The 20,104-nt window shown below is 52.8% G+C and overlaps 7 protein-coding genes across 7 annotated transcripts; 3 read left to right on the top strand and 4 right to left on the bottom strand.

The window, feature by feature from the left end:
- Positions 1-175: 175 nt before the first annotated feature.
- Positions 176-1,814, bottom strand: BP01DRAFT_356923 (putative aminotransferase). Its single transcript, XM_025575070.1, has 6 exons — positions 1,595-1,814; positions 1,413-1,542; positions 1,038-1,358; positions 914-991; positions 358-865; positions 176-307 (listed from the first exon to the last, which is right to left on the bottom strand). The coding sequence occupies exons 1-6, from the start codon at positions 1,702-1,704 to the stop codon at positions 252-254; spliced, it is 1,203 nt and encodes a 400-aa protein (XP_025431392.1). The 5' UTR covers positions 1,705-1,814; the 3' UTR covers positions 176-251.
- Positions 1,815-2,319: 505 nt separating this feature from the next.
- Positions 2,320-4,350, top strand: BP01DRAFT_51402 (nucleobase cation symporter-1 family protein). The gene is made up of 3 exons (XM_025579919.1): positions 2,320-2,716; positions 2,766-3,400; positions 3,448-4,350. Exons 1-3 carry the CDS (start codon positions 2,581-2,583, stop codon positions 4,276-4,278), a joined length of 1,602 nt encoding a protein of 533 aa, XP_025431393.1. The 5' UTR covers positions 2,320-2,580; the 3' UTR covers positions 4,279-4,350.
- Positions 4,310-5,721, bottom strand: BP01DRAFT_319487 (IPI1/TEX10 family protein). Its single transcript, XM_025572671.1, has 3 exons — positions 5,590-5,721; positions 5,461-5,533; positions 4,310-5,374 (listed from the first exon to the last, which is right to left on the bottom strand). The coding sequence occupies exons 1-3, from the start codon at positions 5,635-5,637 to the stop codon at positions 4,422-4,424; spliced, it is 1,074 nt and encodes a 357-aa protein (XP_025431394.1). The 5' UTR covers positions 5,638-5,721; the 3' UTR covers positions 4,310-4,421.
- A 573-nt stretch (positions 5,722-6,294) lies between these two features.
- BP01DRAFT_365868 (hemolysin-III family protein) lies at positions 6,295-7,613 on the top strand (the record flags this gene model as incomplete). Its single annotated transcript, XM_025576384.1, has 3 exons — positions 6,295-6,794; positions 6,933-7,242; positions 7,452-7,613. The coding sequence occupies 3 exons, from the start codon at positions 6,295-6,297 to the stop codon at positions 7,611-7,613; spliced, it is 972 nt and encodes a 323-aa protein (XP_025431395.1).
- Positions 7,614-8,411: 798 nt separating this feature from the next.
- BP01DRAFT_296468 (regulator of nitrogen metabolite repression) lies at positions 8,412-11,116 on the bottom strand (the record flags this gene model as incomplete). Its single annotated transcript, XM_025571844.1, has 2 exons — positions 8,412-10,602; positions 10,683-11,116. 2 exons carry the CDS (start codon positions 11,114-11,116, stop codon positions 8,412-8,414), a joined length of 2,625 nt encoding a protein of 874 aa, XP_025431396.1.
- Positions 11,117-18,163: 7,047 nt separating this feature from the next.
- Positions 18,164-18,683, bottom strand: BP01DRAFT_356929 (uncharacterized protein). Its single transcript, XM_025575071.1, has one exon. It carries the CDS (start codon positions 18,585-18,587, stop codon positions 18,171-18,173), a length of 417 nt encoding a protein of 138 aa, XP_025431397.1. The 5' UTR covers positions 18,588-18,683; the 3' UTR covers positions 18,164-18,170.
- A 225-nt stretch (positions 18,684-18,908) lies between these two features.
- On the top strand, positions 18,909-19,699 carry BP01DRAFT_365870 (uncharacterized protein; the record flags this gene model as incomplete). The annotated part of the gene is made up of 5 exons (XM_025576385.1): positions 18,909-19,020; positions 19,064-19,145; positions 19,178-19,190; positions 19,394-19,422; positions 19,468-19,699. 5 exons carry the CDS (start codon positions 18,909-18,911, stop codon positions 19,697-19,699), a joined length of 468 nt encoding a protein of 155 aa, XP_025431398.1.
- Positions 19,700-20,104: the final 405 nt, after the last annotated feature.

Genomic DNA, 20,104 nt, shown 5'->3' on the forward strand with positions numbered 1-20,104 from the left:
TATAAGACGACTATAGCTCAAAACCTGATTGTATACCCGAAGCAACGGAAGTGCACATTAGTACAAGTTCATAGTATGTTCAGATCAGATCTATGCCCTGGGAACTCGCTGTATGCGCCTAGCCTCAGCATGCAAACATAATTAGCCACCGACAGAGGTGGTTTACTTGGAGAATATGGGATGTATCATGGAAGCTCATAATCGATCGTGGAGAGGCGGGTTCTATGTACAGCATAGCGATGTATGGTAGCTTATAATGTAGCAACAACCTCCCGTAACACCTTGACGAGCGATGTGAGTTCCTCCTCTGTTCTAGATCAGCAAACACAATCCACCCCGTGACCTCGCAATTCTCACCAGTATTATAGTGCAGCATACTGATCCGCACGACGCCATCCTCGACATCTTCCAGCCCGATGATGTCTTTGATCAAGCGGTGACTATACATATGCCCGCTCCGGAAGCCAAAGGGCGATCGCTTCTCGACCTCTTCCACAAAAGCCTGACTCTTGATTCCTTGGACCACAAAGCTGATGACAGGGACCCGGAGCGCCTTCTTAGCTGATGGCTCTCCGTAGAGTGTGATGCGCTCCTCTTCATTCAGATAATCGAGAAGGATCGCCTGCAGCTTCTCTTCGAAGGTGGCAATCTGGTCCCACGCTGCTGATATATTAGAACCAAAGTATTCCACAACACGGGGGATGCTCTGTGCCAACTCGTAGTTCGCCGACGCTAGACCGAGCTTCAAATCTAGAGTTTCGGTGCTCTTGAAGTAGTGACACAAGGGGCTGATTTGGTCATGGATGCGCGACGCCGCGTAGAGCTGGGCGATATGAGGGCCGTAGACCTTATACCATGAAAATGCCTTTTCTTGTTAGTATACGCTCCATATCGAACCGATACTCCCACATACATAGAAATCAACATCCAAGTCTATGACATCCACTTGTCGGTGTGGGGCGAGTGCGACGCCATCAACGCACACTAGGGCCTAGGAGATGTGAGACAGGACCGATCACTCTGGCACGATGTCATACTCGAGGATATTGATGCACTATCTTGGCAATCTGTTTAACGTCGCTAATGGTGCCGGTGATGTTAGAGGCATGGGGAAACGCCACAAGCCTCGTCCTCTCCGACAGCAATGCTTTTAACTCCTCAAGGTCGCAGGTGGGATTATGCCTATCGGATGCCGACCACCACTTGACTGTCAGTCTGAGGCGTTGCGCGATCCGATTCCAGGGCGCGGAATTGGCCTCGTGGTTCAACTTGGATATAATAAGCTCATCTCCTGGCTGAAAGTCGAGGGCGGTCGATAGGTTGTGGAGTAGCTGTGTGGTTGATACACCCAGGCAGATCTACGGAGAGAATAGACTCAGTACTGTATTTGAAATAAAGTTGAAGCTTCATACCTCTTCAGGCTTCGCGTTTATGAACTTGGCTGCCGCTTCGTAACCGTGGCTGTAGGCGGCGGTCGACGCTTTGGCTGTTTTGTATGTGGCGCCCAATTGAACGTTGGTCGTCGAGAGATAAGTTGTGATTCTGCAACGAGGCCGAATAAGGGGATGCTCTCGTTCAATGCTTTGTGACTCACGATTCAATGACCGAGGCAAGCACTTGGCTGCCTCCTGCGTTGTCAAGGAAGACTTGTTCCTGGTTCAGAGCTGGGAAAAGGGATCTCGCGTCGGGAATGTTGAATGTCATCTTGCGAGGAGTTCGATGGCGGTATGCTTAACAATCGATAAAAGTGGCTTTATGGAGGTGGTGTTTTGTGTAGGGACAAGGGAAACAGGGGAGAAGAGGATGAAGAGGAGGAACCCCGCTTGGTGATTAACAACAGAATACGGAGGAGTAACTATCACTAATTTCCCCTCTTCCCCTCTTCCCCTTATCCCCACCTTTTCGGAAATACTTTCCATTGTCTCTCCAACTTCAGTCCACTTTACATTCGTGTTGATCCTGTGAACAGATGAAAGAAAAACATCTGTTCTTCTATGACAGCGTCTCACTTGCTGTCTTGCCAAGAATTGACCGCCAATCTCGCCCCTTCGATGCATGCGGAACGATGGTGACTTGAGTCGCAACTTCGATACAACGCTCCAACGTCAATGCGAAATTGGCGATGGATTCATCCTCCTGGTCCAATCGATCAGCTCAGATTACCCGAGTGCTACCAGCGGCTGGAGCTGAGTTTAATCCAAAGACCACACGACAATGCACGCGCAAATTCAGTTTATGAACAGGAGACATCTGCTGGAGCCCTCCGCTCTCCGTCATTCTTATCGGCCTGGATCTGTCTGATCGCATGTGCCATCCAATCGTGGCCCGTGAGAGCTATCAACCAGCAAGGGTGCTTATCTTGCTTATCTGACCCTGGGGCATCAATCATTGATGGGAGCCTGCAGGGTATTATAGTCAATCGTCGGACTATGTGCAATCCGTCCTCCACTGGCTTGCGACCGAGTGTTTGACAATTCATCCTTCACGTCAGGCCTGGGTCGCTGTTCTGTGCACCTGTCGATATACTAGAACATCATTCCATCATATCCGAGCACAGGTGGAGGACTGTGAGCAACCGCCATGAAGTTCAATCGGCCTCACCTTCATGTGGCTCAATCGAAGTCTGCTTTTGCAGAGGGCAACTCTCGATGGACTAACCTCGATCTCGACCCGGTACCTCTGCATCGCCGTAAATGGGGTCCTCTCAGTTTTATCTGTTAGTCTCCCACACACCGTCGTCGCGAGCTCCTGCTGACGAGAGTTAGCTTACTGGATCTCCGACGCTTTCAATGCGGCGACATGGCAGTTTGCCAGTAGCATTATTGCCGTCGGTCTTAGCTGGCGTGAATCGATCGCCATTGTCGCTATTTCCTTCTTCATCATGTCATTCGTCATCGCCGGGAATGGCGCGGTGGGTGCGATCTATCATGTTCCCTTTCCAGTAATTGCGCGAGCCAGCTGGGGCTTTTGGGGATCATATGTCGCCATCGTCTCCCGGGTCATCCTGGCGCTCTTCTGGTTCGCCATCCAGAACGTTAACGGAGGAAATGCCGTGCGGGTCATGATCGGCGCGATCTGGCCCAGTTTCTTAAAGCTGAAAAACAACATTCCTGAAGACCAGGGAATCACGACTAATGGCATGGTGAGCTATTTTATCTTCTGGCTCATCCAGCTGCCTTTCCTTTGCATTCACCCGAACAAAGTGCGATGGCTGTTCGTGGTCAAATCCGTCATTGTTCCGACCGCATGGATTGCGATCCTGATTTGGGCATTTGTGGCTGAGGGTGGAGGAGACATGTTTGCCCAGAAGCCGACGGTTTCTGGGTCGCAGTACAGTTGGTTGTTCTTGTCGAGTATGACTGCAGTTCTGGGTAATTACGCCACTCTGAGCGTGAATCAGGTATGTGTCATTCCGAGATCAACCCATTAGTGTCTAATGGGCTATAGTCCGATTTCTCACGATACTCGCGCGTTACCCCGAAATGGCAGCTGCTGTACGTTCCAATGCTGCCAATCATCTTTACCTTCATCTCCTTCATTGGAATTGCCGCTTCTTCGGCGGGCCAAGCCCGTTACGGGGGTGCGATCCCATGGGATCCGATCGAGTTGATCAGCCACTGGTCCAGTCGAGCGTGTCGATTTTTTGCCGCGTTCTCCTTCCTGTTGGCATCCTTGGGAGTCAATATCTCGGCCAACTCCATTTCCGCAGCGAACGATTTGATGGCACTGTTTCCGGAGCACGTCAATCTCCGACGGGGCCAGATCATTTGTGGATTGCTATCCTGGGCTCTCGTACCGTGGAAGATCCTTGAGTCAGCAGGCAATTTCATGAATTTCATGTCGGCATATGCGATTTTCCTCGGACCGATTGCCGCGATCATGCTCTGGGACTTTTGGGTGCTGAAACGCGGAAAGTACGATACCATGGCGTTATATCAACCACACAACCCTATATATAGATATTGGTGGGGGGTGAATTGGCGGGCCATTGTGGGGTTCGTGGTGGGGGTGGTGCCAAATCTGCCAGGGTTGATCCATTCGGTGAATAGCAGCATTCCGGTGGGAGTGGGGATCCACCCGTATCAGTTCGGATGGCTGCTGGGGTTTGTAGCCACGAGTATCGTTTACGTCGGGCTGTCCTGGTGGTTCCCGGCGCGCGAGTCCCTCATTGACCGGGCCGTGATGGCCGAAGAGATCTACGAGGCGCGGGATCACATTGAGGGGATGCCGGCTGGGTCGGACGAGGCCTTGCACGAGCAGGAGAAGGTGAAGGTCTAAGTTGCGTATAGAGTATATGATTTAGGCCCTTCGTTCATCAAATCGAGAGAAGCAAACCAGAAAGAAAAGCCAATTTTTATGCTATAAAACCCCACAAGAAACGCCCGCATCACAAGGGTTATAGAACCAGACCGGAAGCAAAACTACACCTCCAAGCCAGCCCCCCGCGCATAAGCCATCGCCTCCTTAAGAACTTTACTGACAGCCGACGAAGCCCTCCCAACCTCGCCGCCATCCTGCCTTGCGCTCTCCACCCCGCGCTCAACCGCCTTGAGGAATCGCGCGGCAAAAACGCGGAACCGATCCTCCCTCGTCTCATACATCTCCCCTTCCTCATCCCTGGGCTGCCCAAACAGATTGAGATAGACATACGGCTGCGCCGTCTTGGGAATGAGATGGGCCTCAACCTGCGCAAGTGGGAACTCCGAGTTCCCGACCCCTGCCCCAGCCTGACCCCGATTCTCTTCCGTCCACCCCATAACCACATCCCCGTCTTCATTTCCGGACATACCGATCCCCACATCTAAGAACTCCGCCAACACCCCCAGCACCTTAACCATCGGCTTCCCCTGACTCCCGGACTTCCCGAACGCCGCTCTTGAGGCTGACCACTTGGACGACTCCTCCGTATGCCAGCCGAGCACGCTCAAAAAGCAGTTGAGCGTCTTGATCCAGCCGCCGGCACACCCGACGACCTCTACGCCGGCCACCTCCACCAACCACGCCAGCACCTCCACCGCGGTGACACGGATATCCGCGGCCAGATGCGTCATCCCCGCGCGGATGAACGGGAGCAGCTGGGCGACGTGGTCCTCGACGTCGCGGGGCGGAAGCGCGCGGAACAGCTTGAGCAGCTGGGTGCGCACGCCCGTGTTGCCGTCCAGGATGAGCGGGGAGAGCGTTTGGAGCAGCGTACTTACCGGCTGCGGGGGCGGGCTGCCGCCGGGGCGGCTGTTGGCGAGGTGAGTGGTCAAGTGGGCGAGGGAGTCGCGCCGCTGAGTGTCGGATTTGGAGTTAAGAAGGGAGACATGATGCGTGAATTGCGTGGCGGATGTCGGTGCGGAGAGTGTGAGGGATTGTTGCGTTAGGGTTATGCCTAAGCCGGGATTAGCTATCGAAAAACTCTCAAAAATAAAAAAAAGAAAAAAAAAATAAAGAGAGAGAGATGTAGAGGGATCATACTTTTCGCTTTGAAGCTGGTGTCGGTGAAGTTGTCGGGCTTGGCTTTGGCTTTGCCGACTTTGAGTTTGGCTTTCTACTCAGAGTCAGCTCAGTATAGATGTTTTGGCACGGGCAGGGGTGGCGGCGGACCTGAAAATCCTTCTGTTTCTCCTTCTTCTTCTTGGCACTGGAGCCCATTGTGCTGAATACGAGGGGGGAATTACTATTAAGGGAATATTTGAGAGGGAATTGGTTTGGAGCACGTGTTGGTGCTGGTCGAGGTTGGATGTCGTTGTCTTGCTGGATTTTGACTGGCTGTGGAATTTTTATAATATCACGTGATGTCATGTGAGATCTAGGTTGCGGTGCGTGATTGGACGGTCGGAGTATGTTGAAGATACAGCAGGAGAGCAGGGAGGAGATGCACGGTGATACCTAGTAGATTAGATATTGACAACTGATGGTAGTTGACTGACATCTGTAAGATGCGTGTCAGTACCAGAAACTTCGATGCCCCCAACGCTGCACTTTTCACTTCCACTGCATATTCAATGCTGCACAGGGAAGATCCAACTGGCCCATACTAATAATCAATCAACATATAGCAAGAACAATCTCCACTTCCCTCTACTCTGGACAATGAAGACACTGGAATACCGTTCTCTACCGAAAAGGCAACCAAGGGAGTATATGCCGAGATGTGACACAGTAGCACCTACCACCACAACTACCAAAAAAACCACCGACCAGACCCACCAAACCGGCTATAACCACTACACCTCACCCTCATCCCATCTTTAATACTCCCCTGTCCCTACGTATCCTTATCAACCTCCACCCAGAGAACGAAGAAAAATGTACTCCTCGACCCTACGCCCCCGCCACCCTACAACATCTACAACAAGAACAACCACCACCACCACCAAACCGTCGACATCCTACCTCCTCCCCACAACAACAACCTGGCGCCACCTCCCCACCTACACCACCCTCCACCACGAGACCTTCAACATCTACACGCACCTCCTCCCCGCGCTATTATGCCCCGTACTGGGGATTTTTACCTCCCTGCCCCCGCTCCACATTCTCAGCTGCACGGTGTGCCTGGGGCTCTCGGCCGCCTACCACGCCAACAACCACCAGTCGCCATACGCACTGAAGGCCGACTACTGCGGGATCCTGCAGTTGTTGGTGATTAATTTTGCGACGGGGTTGCATTATGCGTTTGCTGCGGAGGCGGATCGGAAGTGGCGGGATGTGTATATATGGATTGTGAGGTTGTCCCTACCCCTGCCCCTGCCCCTGCCCCTGCCCCAGGATGAGAAACTGTCTCCAGTGGAGAAGAATGGCTACTAGTACTAGCCGGCACTGGTCCAAGTATCGGGATGATGATGATGGCTAATGGGGCGGGAGGGAGGGTTGATCTAGACGATTATCCTAACGCTCATTCCTGTAACACTGCACCTACACCCCTCTTCAACCACGGACGGCAGCAGCAGCAGCAGCAGCAACAGCAGCAGCAGGAGGACTATCGACATCATCACTACCACTACCGACAGTATCACCGCGGACAGTGTTGACAGCGCCTCCACACGTACACCACCAGACACCACCACGAAGAAAAGACCAGAGGACCCCCACCGCACCCTGCGCGTCACCTCGCTCATCCTCACCGGCCTCACCGCGCTGATCCCCATCACCCACCTCTACCACCTCCACGATGTCCGCTACCTCCTCGCCGTCGGGGTGGGGTGGTACACCCTGGAAGGAATGGCGTTGATCCTTGGGGCGGTGGTGTATTTGGTGAGTTTTGTTCTGCCCTGCCGGCTCTTAACGTCAGTATTCTTTGCGTAGCTTTTTAAGTCCAGCACCAGAAAATGCTCTGCTCTCAGTGGAACAGACCCGCTTCCCTAGTACTGTACCTTGGGGCAACAGACAATAACTAAACCTCTGCACTTATTTACTGGCATATCATATATAAGCGGAACCAGGCTAAACTCAGCATACATTAGAACAAAATCCCCGAGAAGTGGTTCCCGCATACCACCGTGTTCATGCTGTGGTCGTCGCATGCGTTTTGGCATGTGCTGGTGCTGGTGGGGATGATGGCGCATACGATGGGCTTGGTTTGTGCGATGGAGTTTGCTGTGCGAGAGGCACAGGATGTTTTGTGAGGGTTTTGGGGGTGATGTGATATGACGGTGGGAGCTTCATGCCCTGGTTTAGATGGGCAGAACTAGAGTGGGATACGGGCATGTTTCTCGGAGGGTGCTTGTGAATTTGTCAAGTTGAGACTGAAGGAGTAATGACCTACATAGTACTTATTCTTTCACCAACGCCTACATCTCCTAATGCCCATGCACTCATCATAGATCATCAACATCAATCTCAATTCCACTAACAAACCATAAACATAAACATAAAGCATAACTCATCCATAACTCTATTAGCAATGTAACAAATCAAGAACCAAACAATGAGATGCGCACTTCTGCCCGGTCCCAAGTCTCAAACCAAATAAGCATAAAAACATAAAACTAAAGACTGGGAGCCGGGACAGACGCGATTGTATCAAGCAGAGAAAAACACAAAGTCAACAACAGCAAGCTAATCATTCCGCCCCTGAGATAATAGAAAGAATCATCATCCGGCTCTTTTCATCTTCGCAAACCAAAGTCACGCCGCTATTTGCTGCTTCTGCCATCCCCGAGAGAGATAAGGAAATCCCACGTGTCCACTCATAAAGAGTTCATTAAACAGACTCGATGCGAATCCACTCGGCTAGCGAGGACATGCATTCTTCTGAGATTCAACGAGACTGGTGTCCACGGGGTCATCATGTCTATGTCATGAAAAGGATAAGGAGTGTTGGGAAAAGGGTCAACACCGGATAGCTCGTATCGAGGTCGACAATTACTGAGATTAAGGTGGAGGAAAGAAACGAAGAGAAAAGGTCAGGCGATGAGTAGTTCTCACAGACTCATCGTCAACCATTCCCATTCCTGGCTGGCTCCTTGACCACCCGCAATACTGTGATTGACAGGGTTCGCAGCAGCCGGGGGCATGGCTGGGGCCAATGGAACCACCTTCGAGCGACCCGCCGAAGCGAGACTCGCCTTGTTCGCATCATCCATGGGGTCCGCGTCCGTGGCCTTTTCCAGCCGACGTTGACGTTTAGGCGCCACCTGGATCGAAGTGCGAGCCTGGCCGGGCGAGGATGTCGACGGGGTGGACTTGGGAGGCGCAGCCGCAATAGGTACTACGCCCTGAGCACGGCTAGAGGACGGCGTACCCCCGGACATAGCCGGCGGGGATTCCGACGAGGTCGTGCCACTCTGAGCCCGGCTCGAGGTGGGCGTGGTCACACTCGCCTGTTGCACCGAGTTCTTGCGCGCAGACTTCTTGGCCGACCGCGACGCACCCACCGCGAGGCTGTTGGCACTGCTGCGGTTGCGTTTCTTGATCACGTCCGTCTTAAGCGACAGGGGCCGCACTACACCATGCAGTTTCAGGAATAAACCACAGGCGTTGCACAGCGGCTGTCCTTCCGGGTTGCGGCGCCACAGGGGGGTGGTCTGAGTAAAACAATTCGTGCAAGTGGTCGGTCCGCTGCTCTCGCCATTTTTGGAGCCTCCGGGACTGGCCGGACGGGAGGGAACGGCACTGCTCAAGCCAGACTCGGGCGGAGTATTGGGTGAGGTGTGAGAGGTGTTATTCGCGTTCATGCTCTGGCGCAGTAGCTGCGAAGTGTTGGGGGTGGAGGTGGTGCGCGCAATCTTCTGCCGACGGGGATCCTGCTCCCGATTGCGGACCTCGCTGACCGAGGCGACCGACCCGTGCGTGCGGCCCAGACTGCCGCCTTGGTTCCACTCACTCGGAGTGTCCATCATGTCAGCCGATCCGATTGTCACATGCTTGCGATGCTGGGCCGCAAAGCCGGGTAGAGAGTGGAATGAACCCGGAAATTGCGCATCCCACTGCATCCCAGCATTGAGGTCAGCAGCCTCGTCCGCCAGATCGTTGGGCATGGATAATCCAGCGCGGTCGGAGAATTGATTGACGTCATCGTCCTCGTTGTCCGAGTCAGCCCCAAAGCTGAACATGGCTGTATGGGACGTCCCTGTGCCGAAATCGCCCAGAACTTGGGTCGGGTCCACGTGTTGCGGCTGAGGAATGGGATATCCGGGCGAGTGCATCGTCGAAGGGGGGTTGCTGGCATGGTGCGATTGGTCCTGGTTCTGATTGTACATGTAACGTGGCTGCAACGAAGCCGACAGATTCGACGATCGATGCGTGACGTAGTTGGGAACCCGCCGTTGCGTGCGCGCATCGATCAATGGCATGTCAAAATACAGATTGTGCTCTCCATCATACGCCGGCTGCGGTGTCGAGGCCGTCGACTGGTACCCCGACGGAGGCGGAGAGAAGAAATCGGTCGAGTTCAGGGACGAAGCCACTGGGGTATGGGCGTACAAGTTGGCAAACGGGTTTCCTGACGTCATGGGAGAGTCGCTGGGCGAGAACGTAAAGTTGGTCTGGTAGGGTCCCGCCGAGGTCAGGATCGGATCGTCGCCCAGGTTGAACGTATCCAACCCGAATGGCACATTGGGAGAAGTGTGGTTCGCGGGATGGCCGGACGGGTGGCCGCCGTGATGCAAGCCAAATGCCGACGACGCATCCAGTGTGTAGTCCGGCACAGCGCCCGCTAAGTCGGGGTCGTGGTGGGCCAGCATCGTGTTCGACACGGGTGGCACTTGCGGGGACGCTTCGGCGGGTCGCTTGCGGGTGGGCACCTGTAGACCGAAGAACTGACGCTCGTCGATGCTCGTTTTGCGCACCCGACGGGGGACGTAGCCGAATTCGCTGTTCTTCCGCTGGTCTTGGGGAGGATGGGTGAAAGAGGCGGGTACGGGGGTGGGCTCCACCAGGTGTTCCTTGCGCGATGACTTGATGGGAATGGCAGCCGACGCCGTTTCGCCCTTGGTGGTCACAGGGGAGGGATGGTCGGAAGGAGATTCGAAGGGAACAATGAAATCGTCGAGATTCATGGGATCCGAAGCCAGGTCGGTGGTGGAGGGTTGGTGTGAGGCGATGGGGGTGCGATCGGACAGACGCAGCTGGGCGATCCCACTGGGGCCCGAAATGCTGTGTCTCGTCGACAGGCTGGCCGGGGAAAAATGTGAGCGATCATTGCCGCAAGAGCGACCGTGAGGAGAAGCGGTGATGATGGGGTCGCCACCTACCTAGAAATCTCACTGCGTTCCCGTTCCTTGCGTCTAAGACTCATTGCCATCATGCGCCAGGTCAAATTCTCCATACGCTCCTGGTTGGGGAGCTGAGCCTTAGTCCTAGAGTAGAGCTTCCATATCTGAGTGGCTAAGGGATCATTCCTTTGCATCTCATCGGGACAGTCGTTGCTCTCTTTGGGCGACTTCCATTCGGGGAACAGAGAGTCGTTGAGCAAGCCGTCGTGAGCCTGGGAGGAATCGGCGGGCGAGATGGGAGAGTCAAAGGAGAGATCGTCAGAGAGTTGAGAAGACGGAGGAGGAAGAGGGAGACGATAGTCGTTGGTGTTAGAAGTGGTGGTGGTGGAGGAGCGGCGGTCGGAGTCGGCGGAATGTAAGGTCGAGGCGAATGCCGCGGATTGCGTCGGTCGCACACCACTCAACCCAGACATCATGAAAGGCTATTGGCAGAGCCCACGAGGGGCAGACCGGGCAAAAACAGGGCAATCTGATGGACTCCAGCGATTAACACAGAAGTATAATAACACCGCGAAGAAAAAGAAAAGGAAAAAGAGCTAGTGGGAGGTCCAGAAAGTCGAAGAGCGCGCGGGCCAGATAAGACTTGCAGAAGAAGGCGATCGGGAAAGACGGGCGAAAGGGACCAAGCGGGAAAAACGATAAGAACAGGAAAGAATAAAGGGAAGGGTTGGAGGAGGAGAAAGAGGGAGGAATTGAGGGGAAGGAAAAAGAAAAGAAGAAAGCAGTAGCAAAGAATGAACACACCACACACACACACACACATACACCCCCCACTAAATGGATCGAATATAGGAATGACTCAAGGAATGGCAAGAGGAGGAAAGTGAGTGAGTGAGTAGTGTAGGGAAATGCAGGGTGCGGAGAGGGGAGGACAGAAACCGGGCCGGGGAAAAATGAGACGGAACGAAAGAAAAGAGAGTAGGTTGTGTCAGTGGAGGGAGGAGGGAGTAGGGAAGGAAAAGAGACGGGAAAGAGTCGGAGGGATGTCCATGAAACAACAATTCCTCTCTACCCGCCCTAAACGAAAAAACATCCCCCTCAAATAACACTCACTCACCCTGCACTCTCTGCTGCTCGGGCACAAATTGAATTCCTCCGGATAATAAATCGGAAAAGAGATCCCAGCGAACTCAACTCTTCCGTAAGGAACAAATGAGGGAGGTGGACGGGCAATGAATGGTAAGGTAGGGATGGAAGGAGTGTGGGGGAGAGGTGGTGTTAAATGTTAAGTACTGTATTGATATGTCCTCCGCCACAAGAGACAAGACAAAAAAAAAAGCAAAAAGAATAAGAAGAAAGAAGGTTTCAAAGCCACGCTCACTCACTCTTCCAATGAAGGCAGACAATGTCTCTTTTCAGGATCAATATTAATAGATGGGCAATCCCAAATATGTGAAGACACAAGACGGCAGTTCAGCCGGAGGTGCAGGAGGAGTGATGCGAGGCTACTTTCTAGTGGGAAAGAGAAGAAAAGAATAAGAATCAAGAATAAAGTAAAGTGGTGAGATCAATCGAATCAACCAACAGCCAGTCTGTGCCTTCGACCGCAGCAGGCTCGGCTTTTCCTGTTTCAATCCATGGGTGGTGATGGTGGTGCGTGCATACCTGGTATGAAGTCCTTTTGACGGTTCCACCTGGTTGACTTTCCCCCCTCTCTCGCAATTACACAGGGCCGGGGTTGCCTTGTCAGATGAAGGATGAACTGATTGATCACTGAGAATGGAATGAGGATCTGGCGGTTGTTGTCGGGAGTTGCTGGTGGCTGATGATGCTGATGGCTGACCGGGGAGAGGGGCTAGACCCTCCAACCACACATGACGCGGTGGAAAACTATATTCGGAACAAGAGCAATGGCAATGGGCCAGGCAGGAGAAGATGAAGAAGAAGAAGAAGAAGAAAACTGAAGAATGGTATAGAAAAAAAGCCACCAAGAGAGAAAGAAAAAGCAGAATATGAAGAATAAAGAGAAGAGCGGAGGAACTCTGGATGGATCAAGTACTAGCAGTCTAGCAGTAGTCTGACAACCCGTCAGTAACTTAAGAATAATTGTCCCCGACACAGTGGAGGCAAATCAATGATGAATGACGACGGGAACCTCCAAACCACAAATAGTTAAACCCACATAAAACAAGATGACTATAGCATTGATGGTTGGAGAAAGGAAGAGGGAAATGAGGGGAGGGGGGGTGGGAGGGGGAAGGAAGAGCGAGACAGAGAGATCTAATTATTATTTTCAGACTCTCAGTCCTAGGATGATTTGCCAATTTCTCATCCCAAGAAAAAGTGTACCTACTTGACCAGTTAACAACCTAGGGAAAAGTAGTCTATCCCACTGGTCCGCCAATAGGTTAAATTGGGGGCAAAGACCGAATCCACCCTCCCGTACCGAGCGAACAGGCAGCCTGTTTCTGATTTGTCCTTGGCGGCGGGCGTCTTGGTCTGGTAATTTATGGAGGAGTTGCCTCTCCGCGCAGGTAATTATATGAAAAAGCGGACTGAAGAGGGAAATCAATGGCGAGGAGAGAAGAAAGAAAACAAGAGGTGGGAGCACCAACCGGGGGCAGGAACAACAAGATTGAGAAAGACCAAAAGAACAAGAACAATCACTCTTCCAAGATCTCGCCCGGTGATGATGCGGGATGATGTCTTATATACAAGGGTGAAGGGTGATTTAGTGTCCACAGCATCGTAACTAGCTGGTCTGATCCATTGCGAGGTCGGGTATCAACTCTCTTTCAAACACACACTCTCTCTGCAGTCTCATTGTTGCTTATTGATGTGAAAGGGAATTGATTCTTCCCCACCCCGTCTGGTCCCTCTGGTCCCTCTGGTCCCTCCATTGCCCCTCCTCCTCTCTGCCTGTATCCTTCGGCCTAGATCCGCACGAAGGATGGAGGCAATCTCCATCCAGCCATGCAGTAGCCGCACCGCTAAACGAAACGCAGTGCAGTTATTAGACAGGTTCTTTTTTAGATTCCTCTCCTACAGTAGTGACTTTGACTGCCGTGGCCGGGTGAACTAAGGCAAGGTAAGCTCGGACAACCAATCGCACTCCGTATGTATTCTCTTTACATCCTTCCGGTCCCGTACCGCAGTAATACGAAAACCAGTTAGTGGTTTTTTGGGAGGGGGGGGGGGAGAAGGAGTTTCTCGAAGGCCCAGCAGCACAAAAAGCTAAAGTAAGCTTGCGCAGTAGATTTAAGTCAGTATAATTGGCTTGTGGAATAGAGATTCACTTTTGCTCCTCCCAGCTGTGGACAGTGGATGGTCCCCGCCCTGCCCAGGAAATTGATTGATGTCAATCAGCCATAAGTTATTTGTGTTAATAACTGCTGTCTGCAAGACTGTGTTGCCTCCCCGCCTCTTCCCTCTCCCTCTCCCGATCTGGTATTTTCCTCGACCTATTCTTCGGATGAAGTAGGATAGCATCAGTGGTGGTGATATTCAGTAACATCAGGACACCTTGTCTTTGTCTTCGTCAGTAGACTGTCCGCATGAATACACGATATACGCTCATCGGGACAGAGAAATAAATCAAGAAAGACAGCCAGCTGCTGGAGACAGACAGTCTGAAAGCCATGCACGGCAACATAGCATACCCACTCTCCGAGCAAACATACACAGCCTGTAAACCGCCCAGGCCCCAAACGAGAAAACAATCCGGAGCCCCACCAATCCCTCGTAGGGAATTCGCCCCTCTCAGCTCTTCACATACTTACCTACAGACTGCTGCCGAAGCAATAGCTTACGGAGTAGAATAGCGACAATGTACAGTACTCTGGTCTCAAGCCAGCAGATGCCCAAGCAGCAAAAAGAAGCCAGTTAACTATACGAATCACGAAACAGCATGATCAGCCAAACCACTCCCTTTGTTTCAAAGGTACAATAGTTACACATGTTAGTGACTCAGTAGTCCAACCCCTCAAACCAGCGGAATGATTCAAGTGCCTCGGGATTAGATTTCCCACCTGTTGTTGACTGACTGACTCAACCTCCGCCCTTTCGTCCTCCGCGTTCCGGCGCCGACACACACGGCTCTCGTCTCCCGGCTGTCTCGCATCGGTCACCTCGGACAGAGTAGAATAATAACCAGAGCAGCTACTCAAACGACAGCACAAGAAAGCAGCACATCAGAGCCAAGAAAGAAACGTCTGTAAGCAACGGAGAAGCAGCCGTTTTCAATCTCCAACCCATCGCCATCAGTACTACTGGTACATCCGACCGGTACCGGGGACCTGGCGCGGGTGTCATCCCTCTGCAGCCAGCGGAACTATACGATCCTGCCGATGACCGGCCGAATCGCACAACTTGAAGGGTCACTATAATCATCTCCGGCGCGAGATGAAAGGGGAAGAGAGATCTGAGCGTCGTTCCGGTTCCATCCTCTCTTCCCCAATCCTGTAGTAAATTAGTCAAGACCTTAACAGCTAACTAGTAAGACTAAGTACGTACCCCCCTCTCCCCCTGTTGGTTAGTACAACACTAAACAACACCTTGATGGAATCGAACCGTGCAGGGACAGCCAATCTAGCACTAGGCTCTAGCGGACATGCATACAGGCCCCAACCCCTCTCCTGCCCTTTCTATCGGGCCGATGGGATAGATGTAACCCATCATCACAGGTTGTTGGAGTAGGTACGGAGTAGGTGGTTTATAGGCGTGTGTACCCAGACCGAGGCTGTATTGGATAAGCCCCTGGAAATCAAGAGTGAGTACGACGCAGCTACGTATCCGCATAACTAGCTATACTATACAGCTGGCTGGTTCGTATCGAACAACTTGAAGACGCCAGCGCCGTTCACCGGAAGGGAGGGGAGGGGGATACGGCAAGATCTCGATCCGGACCGGTGCTGTGTCTCTCCGGATGGCAGAGCGAATGAGACTCCGCTCAGAGAGAGAGAGAGAGAGATATATATATATATACAAAAGGAAGAGAGACAGAGAGGATAGCAACCAAATCAATTTCTACCAGCCACTGACCGTGAGAATAGATGTGAATTGTACTGTAGGTGCTCTGCTCACTCACTGTCCACCGGCGGGGCGGGATCAAGGGACATCCACCACCTCTTCTCCTGTTGGGCAGTCCAGTCCGTTCGGTCCGGACAACTTTGTTAAGCACACACGGCGCCCCCGTCCAAAGCTCCAAGCAGGACGGACCACCGTCCGGTCAAGCACATGGCTTGGAACCACCAGTCCTTGACAACAGTCCGGGAATTAAGGTTACTGTCCTCTCCTCCCCTCCCGAGCAAGCACGGTGGGTTTATTGTGGATGTGGATTTCCTAGTGTAGTCAAACAGGCTACAGCGCCGCAGTGCCAGGAATGAGTTGAGTCGACGTCAAAAGCCCTCCCTGGCGCTAAGTTCCCAGCTATCAGATCCATGACATAACCCCCTTGTCTAACATCTTCACTATCCAAGAGGAAAAGGAGATGATCAATGCTTGCTCCCAGTCTTTAAGTTCCGTCGCCGGTAGAAACGAGGGAGCTTGGGGTGATGGGGTGAATTCGGAGAGTCACCCCCCCACAGAGAGCTGCAGCTAATCCCAAGGCAGCAGGAGTCCATCCAGTAGAATGCCAGCAATAATAGATGGGGGAAGCGAGGGAGGACCGTCCTCCGGAGTCGTAGGTTAGTTAGCTCTACGGCGTATCCGTCCTTAGGACTTGAGTGCTCAGTGCACACTGCACCGTAACTGACTGGACCTTCACCGGAGAACAATAGGCTGAGCTGGCCAAACAGATCCCTAACTTACCCGACCCGTGTATGACCCGGTAATCGCATTCGGTAATGTCACGCCCGTCACAGCCGTTTCAAGCGCGTATCACCCGGAGGGAGAAACAAGCATTGAACAATCGACAGTACCAAAAAAGCCACTTTTGCTGGTTGTTGCTGGCTGAATGGCCACCCACGCTACATACTGTACGAATAATCAATCCCTACAGCCGCAACCCCTCCCTCTCCCCTTGTGTTCCACTCTAATGGTCAGCAATATTAATCAATGGCGGATTCCACGATTCAGGTTGATGAATTGTAGATCCACCCTGCAGGGCGGGTCATGGCTTTCTTTAACGCATACACCTCGAATGCGTACAGCCCGGCGCCTAGAGGGCAAGAGAAGCGGCCTAGACAAGACACATCAGTGTCGAAGCAAACGACTTGATATCCTGGTCGGCATCGTGGGCTGCGTATTCCATGGCCAGACCCCCTCTCTTCGGATATGCAGCTACTCTACGGGTCTGTTCGAGATCCGGTTGTAGTATGTGAATCCAGCTTGGCTTGTCCACCATGATCAGGGATAGCGCTGTATATCCCGACTCAGATAGATGATGACACTGGTGATCAGCCCCTTCGACATCATCATCCTTTTCGTCATTCTCTTTGAAAGATGAGATCCTTTTATATCTCCGAAGCACAGTGCACATCGCGGTGTCGAATGCACGGAGCAAGAGATGCCCCCAGCCCGCCAAACCTGGTCATCCCAGCCCCTGCGGTGGCGATACTTGCGGAGCATGGCGTAGACCGTAAAGATGCGATAGAGCCAGGCCCTGGCCAGGTCGCTCACAGCGACCGTTCCCTAGCTCTCCGTCGTCGTTTGGTATCGAGTCCGGGGCAGTGAACGAGACGGGTAAGAGAGCACAGGACAGCTGGCTGGTCTATTGGTGCTGCCAGACGGGCCAAACCGTCAGTCTCCGTTGTTCCCATAGACAAAGCTCCTAGAGCACGTTTTGCTCCCTTTCGGCCCCACGCGAGGAACGACCGCGAGGTCCACCGCGCTAGTGCGTGATAATCGTGTCTGCCACGCTAAACGACCCATAATGAAATAAAAGATAAGACAGTCGAAGATAAGCTGATAAGAGTGTAATTAGCCTTGGTCATCGGGACTAATCGTTGTCCGGTTTGAATAGCTGTCTTCGACTCTTTTCCCAGCCCCAGCACCAAAAGTACTGTATAAGCCGACCGTAGTGAGCCAGCGCGGGTTGGTGAGTGGTGGATGGAAAGGAGGAGGAGGGGGGGGGGGGGAAGAGGGGACGGTCACAACGTCCACCATTGACACACAATACCAATCAGGCAAAAGGCAGAAGATCAGCTCACATGCAAAAAAAAGAATGGATGGTGTTGCCCCATGGCACGAGGGATTAGTTGTTCAGCAAATAAGAATGAAGTGGCAAAAGGCAGTTATAGAGTTCGGCGCTGGAAAAGGAAAGGGAGGCGAAGGTCGGTGGGCTTGGCTGACTGGTCCGATCCTCTTATCTCCGGATGACTAAGAAGTGGTTCCTCGGGGCGAGGCACCTTTTTGTCTCCCAAGACTCAAGATCAGCTCAGATCAACATCGTCCTTCACCCATTCATGCCTCTCCATCCATCTTCATTCCCCGTCATCCCCCGTCATCCCACCCCCCTTCCCCGTCAATCTCCGTTAGCCATCAGAGTCAACCTACCCGGGGCCGCCTCCAATGAGATTCCCGCCAATACTATAAGATAGTCCGTATAGCCTCTGCGGCCGGGATCTGAGACGACAGCCACGCAACCCATGCACGGCTTAGGGTTGTTCCCATTTTGGTCCGGATGCTGCGTTCCCAGCTTCCGGCGACACCCTGGCCAGCACCCTGACCAACTGGAGAGGCTGGCGTGCCTGGGTCTAACCGACTCGAGTAAGTCCACCGTCGTAAGATGATAGAATCTCCCAGGCATGGTCCGCCACGGCGCGACACAATCGGGATCAACCTTCGGCAGGTCTGGATGCGTGTTTCGACGATGTAGGTTAAAGCAACCTTTGCCGTGTGAGGCAAACAAACAGCCAAAACATCACGCAACATTGCAAGTGACGACGCCACCGACTGGGAGCGGGAAGGGGGAGGCAAACGTAGACTTGACCCAGCGTACTCCATGTTTCGTGGAGGAAGGGATGATAGTTCATCCGTAGCCAGAGAAAGGTCACTGGGCAATGGGCATAGACCACTCCAGTTCCACTTCTGGGGCCGACACACTGGGACTCTCGTCATTAATCCGGAGTACTGCTGCTGGATGACGGCAGAGGAAGGGGAAACCACCGGCTGTACCCCATATTCACCCGCATCCGAGGGGATCATCCTTTAAAACCTTCAGGGCTGCGGAATACCTAATCCAGGCATCCTTTGCTTGGCGGACGGGTTGGTGGCTGCGGAGTAGTGTGACGGGGGAACTGGATACCTCAATCTCACCTGGTCATCATGTGTTGGTTGCACCGTGAGGGAAAGGGCTTGTTCTTCCATGACAAGGCAGCCCAGTCGGATGCTGACTGCAGGGCTGGTCAGATTGGTCAGATGCTTACCGACAAATGGGGTATGCGGCTGTCACGGGCGCATACTGCAATACGAAGCGATAGGTTTGGAGACTGGTTTTGGTGCGGTCGGGTCAGGTGCAGAGCGAGGAGAACCGATCAAAGGCAGTGACAGCCTGAAAGGGAAGTGTGTTGACCAAACCTGACTCGACCTGATAGATTCTTGAGGCTGGTAAGTGGAGTAGGGCTGTGATGGGCAGACATATTCGGTAGAGTGTAGACGGTATAATTGATGGCTGATGGGGTAAATGGAATGGAGGGGAGGGGGTCTGAATGGGGAAAAGTATGGGGTGGAGTCGGCGGTGCATAAGAGGACAAAAGTATCGCACGGCGGTCGATGATAGGCAAATCACCCTCACAAGAAGACATTGGCAGAGAAGAGAAGAAGCAGGAGTACTCAAGAGGTGCGTGTCCAACAACAACAATAACAACAATAACAAAAATATCAGCCAGTCCCTCACGACGAATGCCATTCTATTCCATGTGCCCAGCTGCCCTCTTGGAAACCGCCATCCCACAGAGGCAGACAATCAGGCATCATCGCCTTCAAATGGCGGTCAGAGATTCTATGACACTTTGGACTCATTCACGCAGAGACACACAGAAAGAGAATTGAAACTCAAACTCACAGTCCGGGATGGGCCTGGGTTATGTACTGCTGTGCTCACTTTTGTCGTTTGATTTTTCGCCGCCCGAGGTTTGATAACTCTGCATGTTGACATCTATTTGAAGATGACATTCAAGATAAGGGCAACCCATGTCTCAAAATTGAGTTGTGCCTGCAACCCCTGCAATCTGTCCTCTCAGTCATCAAACAATCGGATTTGAAACGAATCACAGGCAAGGAACCATCCCCTATCGATTGTCCGGGATGATTGGGACCTCCATTGTTATCATTGAACCTATGCAGAGTGCCGAATTTCTCTCCTGCCCGAACTCCAAAGAGCGATAAAGTGAGGCTATTTGACTGGTGGTTTCGATCCGTCTCCTCGGTTTCTCCGCATTCTCGGACCCCAGACGACGAAAATGCCTAGGAAAATCCTGGAGAGGACGAAAAGACTCTGAGGGAGGAGGTGAGTGCTTGCT

This window comes from Aspergillus saccharolyticus (assembly GCF_003184585.1).
Source record: "Aspergillus saccharolyticus JOP 1030-1 unplaced genomic scaffold BP01scaffold_15, whole genome shotgun sequence".
Classification (NCBI taxonomy): Eukaryota; Fungi; Ascomycota; class Eurotiomycetes; order Eurotiales; family Aspergillaceae; genus Aspergillus; species Aspergillus saccharolyticus.